We start from the raw sequence: 9,143 nt of genomic DNA, 5'->3' as shown, positions 1-9,143 counted from the left end.
GGGAGGTGGTGGATTCACCATCCCTGGAGGTTTTCAAGCTGAGACTGGATGTGGCACTTGGTGCCATGGTCTAGTAACCACAGTAGGGTTGGACTCGATGATCTTTGAGGTCTCTTCCAACCAGGTGGTTTCTGTGATCCTAGAAGGACAGCACATTCATCAGGCATGACTTGCCCCTGGTGAAGCCAAGCTGGTTATTACCAGTCACCTCTTTGCTTTTCACGTGCCTAAGCAGAGCTTCCAGGAGAATCTGCTCCATGGCCTTGCCAGGCACAGAGGTGAGACTGACTGGTCGATAGTTCCCTGGTTCTTCTGCTTTCCCTTTTTTGAAAATGAGGTTATGTTTCCTTTTCCCAGTCGTCGGGGACTTCACCTGACTGCCAGGATTTCTGGAAAATTATAGGTAGTGGCTTAGCAACTTCATCCACTGGTTCCCTCAGGACCTGAGGACGATACTCATCAGGACCCATGGACTTAGGCACATTCAGCTTCCTGAGATGGTCTCAAACCTGATCCTCTTCTACCGTGGGAGTATTAGTAATATTTTCCTCCAAACTCAAAAGCACTTGTGGCCACTTGTGTGACTCAGCCACGGTCCCAGTGCAAAAGGTTTCTTTCTGTTTGTTATAGGTATTTCTGGCAGGATTTGTGGTACAGCAAAGACACAAATATAGATCCCTTAACTCATCCTTTGCAAACAACATGCCTAAATTTACTTCTCATTTGAACTCTTAAGGCTTGTCTAGGAGTGAGACAAAATTGGATGAGACCAACTGGATCAAATCTAATTGACTGTTAAGAGCATTTTCTGCTATCACATAATACTATCTGGAAAATTACTGGCTTGTCTTAAAGTGGCTTGCCTTCCACACTGCCTCTGTCAGGAACTCATTACACAGCTGATCTTTTTCTTCCTTTCCTCAGTCCCAGACTCATAATTTGCAGACCATGTCAGTGTCAGCCCAAGGCCAGTTTTGAGCAGTTTGTTCCAGTCTTAAATACCTGTTCTATTTATTCCTTAATTGCCTTTATAAGTGTATTTAGATTAGTTTTTCAGGCTTCATGTTATTGCCCTTGTTCCATAAGGAAATCTTTTATTTCCTGAGCATTCTAATAGCTCTTTTTTTACTTGAAGCAAATATCTACTTGTGAGCATAAATAATGAGAGTTGTATAGTATTTCGGGGGGGTTGTTGTTTGGGTCTGGGTGCTGTTGGTGAGGGTTTTGTCTCTTATTGGTTTGCTTTTGTTTTTTGAAGTTTTGGTTCATTTTTCTGTTTTGTTTTTTAAACAAATACATTGCTTAAATTGCTTCCAGTCTTACTGTGCTATGCATGTTAAATACAAACATGTAGTAAGGAAACATGGTAGAAATAGGGAAGCTGTCCTGACTGCCTTAAATTTTAGTATTAGATATGGCTGTTTCTCAAGTGTGATGTATTTTTCTTGAGCTGGGACAGGTTTTTACTTTTTTCTTTCTCAGTCCCAACAGCCACTGGAAGATCTGGATGCTCAGCTGAGAAGAACTCTTAGTCCAGAGACTGTTCCAGTGACATCTGCTCCTGCCTGTGTATGTTTGCAATGTTCAGTGTTTTCTCAAGGTTGTGCTCATAGGTCACTGCCTGTAATGTCACTATACCAGTAGTGAGACTTTTAAAAATGAAAAGTCATCTTGCAGTGTGTGGGACTGAGTCAAGCAAAATAGGAAAATATCTGGATGTTGCAGTAGCTGATGTAATTTCCTGAGGCTGGTTTTTGGTATTGGTTCTTATTCCAGCTTTTCTGGTGACATCATGGGTGTCACCAAACTAGAAGGGAAGGTGACTGTGGAATAAGGGAGAAGAGCAGTAAACAAGCCATATGTGGTATGCCAGTCTTAATTTGGGAGGGGTGTTCAAAGGGTGGATCTGAAATTTAATTAAAAAGACTGTGGTAATGAACTTTGATACTAAATGAAGCCAATGATCGATGCTGTGATGTCCAAACAGCTACTTATGGATTCCTTCTGCACAGTCAGAGGGGATGCTGTGCTCACAGCCTGGGGGTTGGAAGGCCTGCAGAATCTCTCCTGATCTTGCTTGCTTTGGAGAGCAAAAACTCTCGTGTTTGTCTTTTCTTGGGTCATACTTTGTCCCCATCATAAAAAAGATATTATGTCTTAACGCAGCATTTTGGGTTTGTTGGAGTTCAGTCAAACTGCTGTTTCTTTTAACTGAGTTCTGTTTTGTTCTCCCCCTTGCACCTGCAGTCTGTGCCCTCAGTAGCATCTACAACGGTTACAGGGCTGGTGTCTGCAGCAGCACAGGCTCCCAAGGAGGGTAAGACAGCTCTGATTATTTTAGGTGGTTTCTCAGCATGGAGATAGAATTCAACATTGAACAGACTAGTGGCTTGGAAGGTTAGAGCCTTTTTTAGGAAGTCATGCAATGGGAGTTCCTTAAGGGTATTGTATTAGCCTCCAGTAAGTAGGCTAATATTTCCCCCTGTAGGCCAGGGGAGGGAGGTGATACCTGGTGCAGTAACTCATCTAGGATATAAAGCTGTCCAGGATTCTAAATTGAGGCTCACAAAGAGTCTCCACTGTGCTGCTAAGGTTCAGCTTCAGGATTTGAAGGAACTGTTTTCTGTCATGTGTTGTGTTCCCAGCAACAACAGCAAGTTTGAAGGAACTGTTTTCTGTCATGTGTCGTGTTCCCAGCAACAACAGTAAAACTTCTCATTTTGCTTCCTCACGCTCTGTTCTACTCCTAGGATAACTCTTCCTAACCTCAGAGTGTTTCCTTTTGTTTAAATAGAAAAATGAAAGTTAAACTACTAAAGATTTAAGAAAGGTAGTAGGAAAACCAGACTTCCTTCTGGCTGCTTTAGAACAAGTGAAGGGTGACTGGGTGGTCAACAACAGAAGTCTGAATGATCAATGACTTTAAATCTAAATTAATTCAATTGTTGAGGGGAATCCAACCACTGACTCTCCTGTCATTCCCCTGATTGTTTTAGTTTTTGAAATCCTCCATTTTTAAAAGAAGCTGTTGATGTGATGATGAAAATTATTTCTTGAACTATTTATTAAACACTGTTTAACTTGCATGTGCCCCTAAAGTTCAGTGACAAACCTTCAGAAGCTAACAAAACTGCTAGGAAAATAAAATATTCCCATTTTGGTGTGGTGATAGTGAACTATACTGTAGAAACCATTAGTCTGCTATAAAATGAGTTGGTTTTTGTCTATTAAAGTTTAGAAGGTAAAAGCAAACAAACTGGGAAGTTGCTTCATAAACAGAGCAAACTGATTTAAAAATAGAATGTTATTTTTCAGCTTTGTAACCTTAGAATGCCAGTGCACAGAGCAACAAAACTAGGGGCTGACATGTGAGAATCCAGCCCTGAAAGCTTCGGATTGACTCCAAGCAGTCTGTGGTTCATAGCATTTCTTCAATTTGCCACTGTTCTGTTCATAAATTGTCCCCAGTGTTTGTGAAATTTAGGTAGCCAGTGTGGCTATTGAAGCTGAATAGCTTTCTCTTGCATAAATTTCAGTTCTGCTGTTTATTTGTCTGTTTCCCATCCCTGTCTGAAAACAATGTGCTTTGTTTTGCTGTGACCTGGGAGTGCACTTTTCAGCCAAGGCAGTGTGCAGGGAAGCTTTGTGCTATGGATCCAAAGGCCTGTTAGGAGTTAATGGATAGTTGAGTTGAAAGTAGATATAAAGAAATGGTTGGAGTTCAAATAATTTTTTGCTCATTTTCTTCTTATCCCATTCTCCTTTTCCTTAGCTCCAGCATCATCTGAAGGAGGGAGCAGCTGTGTGGCTGCCTCAGCTGGAGGCAGTGTGAAGATGGGACGCTTTCAGGTAGGTGTTAAACTCCTTTGGCTGTCGATACAGGATCTCTGAGCAGTTCCTGCCCAGTGCCAGCTCAGTGTGCCTAGTGCTGGACTCTGCTGTTGGGATGGAATGTGCCTGTGGAGCTTTGGAATGCTGTGCTTTGTGCAGATGCTGTTTTCATTCAGGGCAGAGATCACACTAGTCTGTGCAGGTGTAGAAATGTGAATACAGCATTTTGTCTTGTCAGGCCTTAGCTATTGGCCTTGGTCTTGGAATGTTAGCTGCTTTTTGGTAGCAGTGCTGGGATATTTACTGTATTGTGTCTTGTTGGTGAAGGAAACCCCATCTGGCTGCTGTGTGTCTTGGAATTGATCCTCCAGGTTGCTCAGAAGTGCTGTTTTGTGGCAGTGTGTTGCTTGGAGGGAAGCAGCAGCTTGCTTTGTGGCATACCAGGGAAATGAGTTATTTTCCCCTCTCAGATGGATCTTACTATTAAGGCAAACAAAAGCATCTTGTAAGGAAAAACTGAGAGTCTGCATGGTTGTGTTTCTATTCTAGGTGTCTATGGCAGTGGATGATGTGCTAAAAGAGGGTGACAAACCTGAAACGAAGCCAGTGCAGTTTGAAAGCAGCTCCAGTGATTCTTCATCTCTTTCTGGCAGCAGCCCAGAGAGCACACTGGTGAGGCAGGCGGAGGGCCGGAGGAGCGCGGCCCAGGAGGTGGTTCCCGTGCCGCCGTTGCCGGTGGACGTTGGTCAGGCCACCAAGGTCGGGCGCTTCCAGGTGACGACGACGACGGATCAAGTGGGACGCTTTTCTGTGTCAAAGGCTCAGGATGAGGTCAGCTGTGCAGAGAGAGAGCCAGTGACTCTTCCCCTCTCTGTGGGTTTGGAACAAGTCGCTTCTTCGGCCGCAGCTCCGAAGAAGGAGTCGGCGTCGAGGCAGTCCCCGCACATGAACGGTCCGTCCTCGGAGCCAGAGGCTGCCTTCTTGAGTGGGATGGCTAAGGATTTGGACGATGGCTCCGGGAGCCCAGACTCTCTCCAGCACCTGGGCTCAAAGATCAGCCTCCCCGTTCAGAGCCTTAGCAACTCCTTCAACTCCTCCTACATGAGCAGCGACAATGAGTCGGATATTGAAGATGAAGACTTGAAGTCAGAACTCCGTCGGTTACGAGAGAAGTAAGGCTGGTTTTTTGTGTGCTTGTGTATGAAATATATGTAACAGGATCTGTATCAGTTTCACCTGTAACTTTTCTTTTCACAAAGAATGAAGGTAAACTGCTTGAAAAGGCTCAATCCTCACTAAGTGTCAGGAGCCGTCGCAAGTGTCTATGTGGGAAGTGAAAAAGGAAACCAGTACACAGTTACAACAAAAAAGGAATATACATGTTTGCTGTGCTTAATTTTCTAACCTGTAACCTTGTTGTATGTAGCTGGACTGCTGCACTGTGGGTAAGACTGCAGATGTGAGCTACATTTGGCATCTCTCTGAGGTTTACTGGTTACTGGGGATCAGGGTGTCTTGTTTGAAAGTGACACAAATATCTGCATTTCTAATATACATTTCTGACATTTCTAAAGAATCCCTGTAGGCTTAGAAGAAAACCTTAGAAGTCAAGCAATGTGACCTGCTAATTTGTTTATACTGGAAGTTGAACTTTTTTTAGGGCAGCTGGCCCTAAATCTTGTGTATGCAACTGCTCTGAAACAAAATGTAAGGCAGTGCCAGTGTAGAGGTCTCCAAGGCCAGATGTCTCAGAAAATGAGTAATCTAGCTATTCCTGTAGCATTTTAATGCTATTTTGATACTTCTGTTTATCCTGGTTTTATGATTACAGTGTTGGGAACTTTGTGTTGGAATTCTAGCCAGGGCTAGAGCACACCGAAAAATGGCAAGTGTTCTGCCATGTGTGTTCAGTGGCTATTCATGGAAAAGATTTGTTTCCCCCTTTATTAAATGTTTGAGAGTTTGACCAAAGAAGCTGGTCAGGCTTGACAGGAGGAGGGGAATTGTATGTATGTGTGTATATAAATATAATTTTCTAAAGTCATACTCTTTTGCAACTTGTTAGGCACCTTAAAGAGATCCAGGAGCTGCAGAGTCGCCAGAAACAGGAGATTGAGTCATTGTACATGAAGTTGGGAAAGGCTCCACCTGCAGTAATTATTCCCCCAGCTGCACCCCTTTCAGGGAGGAGGAGACGACCTACTAAAGGAAAAAGCAGCAAGTCCAGTCGTAGCAGCTCCCAGGGACATAAAAGCCCTCAGCTATCAGGTAAGACTTTGGTGCATATTTTTAGTAGATAAAACAGACAAGGTACCATCTCCCATTCTGAGATAAGTGTCTGTCTCTCTGTGTCTCTTCTTTTAGGGGGGTGTGTGCCAGTTCTTCCACTGGTTCTATTTCTTTATCACTTTTGGAATGACTTTTGCTATTTGGTAGTCTTGCTTGTGACTATTTCAGTCCACTGAAAGATACTGTTACATGGTTCTGTCAGAGCAGTTTGAAAGATGTGTTTTTTAGACATTAGTCATCAGGCTCTGACTAGGAAGAAAAGTGTAGATTGACAGTATAAGGAAACACTTTCCTTTTTGAAGAGAAGCTGCTCTTGTTGCCTCCTGAAACTTCCTTTGCAGAATGAGGATCTTCATCTTTGGACACCTCGTTATTTGCTTCTTTAGTACCACTCGAGCATGGGGTTACTGATGTCCTTACTCTGCAGAAACTTAGTCACAGCTGGTGGATGTTTAAGTAGTCATCTGGGGGTTTTATGGAGTTGCAGATTTTTTTGTACTTACAAATTGAGAATCAGTGTCAGTTGTCAAGGCTTCCCTTCTTACTGAAACCTTCTTCTGTAGTAACAGAGCTCAGAAAATAGTTCTGTTACTGATGGGGTGACGTGCCTGATGGGTAATTGTAGATGTCCCTCAAGTCTGTGACATGAGTAAACAGTACCAGAGGGCCAACACTGCAAGCAGAAATATTTGTTACTGCTTCTTGCACATTCACTCTGGAAGTTCCACGTCACGCTGCAGTGTGTGTCCAGCCATCCTGTTTTGTTACCTGATGTGGGAGCTCTGTGTGAGAATGTCACAATGAGCTAGCACAGAGTTGTCTTAAAGCTTAATTTTTCTAGTCTTACTGCTTTCTCAGAAACTGAGGTAGTTCTCCTGCCTGTCCCTCTCTTGCCTGGATTGTCAGGCTTGACCAGAGGGTGATGTCCTTTTCTTCCATTCATAACTGTTCCAGTCAAACTCTCCTCTCTTTCTGCCCCTGCCCCTTGGGAACAATGACAGAAGCTTTGAAAATGATGGGGGGGAACCAAAATGTTGAACAACTTTTTGCCTTCCTTTTTCTTCTAGGCAACCTATCAGCTCAAAGTGCACCATCAGTCTTGACCCCTCAGCAGACCCTTCATCCTCCTGGTGGTGTGCCAGAGACTGGGCAGAACCATTTGTTACAGCCCCTCAAACCTTCACCTTCTAGTGAAAATCTCTACTCTGCCTTTACCAGTGACGGTGCCCTGTCAGTACCAAGCCTTTCGGCACCGGGCCAAGGTAAGGCTTGGCAGGGCCTTGCTGTCCAGTCTTGTCCCATTGTTACTGGGGAATGAATCACCTTCCTGGTACTTGCTTCTAATACCTGCTGTAAATTAGTTTTGGAGTCAGTTTACACATGGAGGCTGCTAAGGATGTTTTTATGCAACTAGATTTCTAGCTTCTCACACAGGGGAAGTGTGAGGTGGTCTTGTCTGCTGTGAGGAAAGGCTCAAGGGCAGTACCAGAGTGCAGTGTGGTGGGGGTGGCAAGCAATGCTCTGCTGGCCTGGGGAGAGGTATTGGCAGATGAGAATGGGGGTTTGGAATGAGAAGGGAGACTAAGGAAGGGGCAGAGCAGATTTGATGTTAGCAGATAACTGAAATGGTAGGAAATTTCTGAAGATTTGGAGTCCTTTTAGGCTTCCAAACTGCTTTGGCTGGCTCTGTCAGTGGACTTTTGAACAGTAAAAGGTATAAAAGGTTGATACTCCTCAATTGTGAGTTAAAGCATTATCCTGGAGGGAAGAGTTAGTGTAGGAGGATGAAATGGTGGGAGTAGTAAATTGTTTCCTGAAGTTACTCAGGCTGTGGATTGCTTGTGATTAGTACATGATTGCATAGTTTCTCAGGCACAGCTCTGACTTAGTCAGTAGGGAGGGCTCTTCAGCTTGCTTGAGGGGATGATTCCTTTACTACTTTGAACTTAGCTGTTCCATTTTTTTCACCCTTTGCACATCTGTTTGAAAGGCTTTGCCACAGACTGATTGAATACATCAATTCTAATGTGTGTTTTTGCTGAAACTGGAGAAGTACAGAAGAAAATGGAAACACTTTATGGAAGAATTTTCTACAGAGGGTTTTTAAATGAACTGTTTCAAGTATTTTGGAGCTACTTGAGTCATCTCCTCTGTCTTAGAATCGTGGAGTACTGTTTCATGATTGGATAGTTTTGCCAGGATTTGGCTTTCCTATAGATTGCAACCTTATTGTTGGGTTATGTCCTGGGGAGTAACACTGCAAACTTGGCCTAATGTCTGGAAGTGTTGGAGTCTCTTCGCTCCGTATATTGTCTGTGTACTCTTTGGTCCACACTTTGAGACTTATTCTTGTGTGTCACGTTAATGCATTTCACCCTTCCAACCTCGAGTTGCTAACATCTTGTAGTGGTGTTCTGTCTCTTCTCCTTTCTCTGTTCTTGCTGTTTTGTTTTCTCACAGGCTGTGCGAAGTTTAACTGTGCATCTGAGAGAGTGACCTTCAAGCCTGGTGGCAGGAGGACCCGATTTCTGAGTACGCCCTGCTTGGCTCTTTGTGTGTAACACCTTTACTCCTTCCTTGTCTGTTTTTTGTTTTGTCTTTTTGGTTTTTGTTTCTGCTGCTTGGATCTGTTTCATGCATCCCATTCTCATCTGCCACCTTGTATTCCTTCCCATCCCATGGCTCAGCTGAACTGCTCTTAGCACACTTTTAGAAGTTTGGGTTCTCGTGTTAAGTATTCTCTGTTCTTAAATCCATGGTAACAAGCACTCATTTTTCTCTAGACCTTTAGTGGGAAGTTTTGGAACAGGGCAGAGTTAGCAAGGTGTGGGGGTGTGGGCATTTTCTTCTGGCCTGCCTCAGTACTTTTGCTTCAGCGTAGGACAGATGACCCAAGACTCGGGGGAGAGGTAGTTTTTCTAGTGGCAGGGTGAGGAAGATCTGTTTTCCAAATGATTGCTCTGCTGGACACTGCAGTAAGTGATGGGGGCAGTGTGCCCAGCCCCAGCAGTGTGTGCCCTGTC

General features: G+C 43.9%; 1 protein-coding gene across 1 annotated transcript in view; it reads left to right on the top strand.

Annotated features, from left to right (window-relative positions):
* Positions 1-8,652, top strand: part of LOC103800149 (serine/threonine-protein kinase WNK1-like) — a gene marked incomplete at both ends in the record, with an annotated part of 63,093 nt that extends 54,441 nt beyond the window's left edge. Inside the window, 7 exons of the mRNA XM_009072515.1 lie at positions 1,483-1,569; positions 2,248-2,317; positions 3,773-3,849; positions 4,381-5,003; positions 5,897-6,099; positions 7,188-7,382; positions 8,581-8,652. Of these exons, the coding sequence (XP_009070763.1) occupies positions 1,483-1,569; positions 2,248-2,317; positions 3,773-3,849; positions 4,381-5,003; positions 5,897-6,099; positions 7,188-7,382; positions 8,581-8,652 (1,327 nt within the window). The remainder of the gene's footprint in view (positions 1-1,482; positions 1,570-2,247; positions 2,318-3,772; positions 3,850-4,380; positions 5,004-5,896; positions 6,100-7,187; positions 7,383-8,580) is intronic.
* Positions 8,653-9,143: the final 491 nt, after the last annotated feature.

The sequence above is a fragment of the Acanthisitta chloris genome, unplaced genomic scaffold, assembly GCF_000695815.1.
Source record: "Acanthisitta chloris isolate BGI_N310 unplaced genomic scaffold, ASM69581v1 scaffold4254, whole genome shotgun sequence".
In the NCBI taxonomy this organism is placed as follows: domain Eukaryota; kingdom Metazoa; phylum Chordata; class Aves; order Passeriformes; family Acanthisittidae; genus Acanthisitta; species Acanthisitta chloris.
The sequence above is the reverse complement of the archived record's forward strand: the minus strand, read 5'-3'. Positions and strand labels throughout refer to the sequence as shown.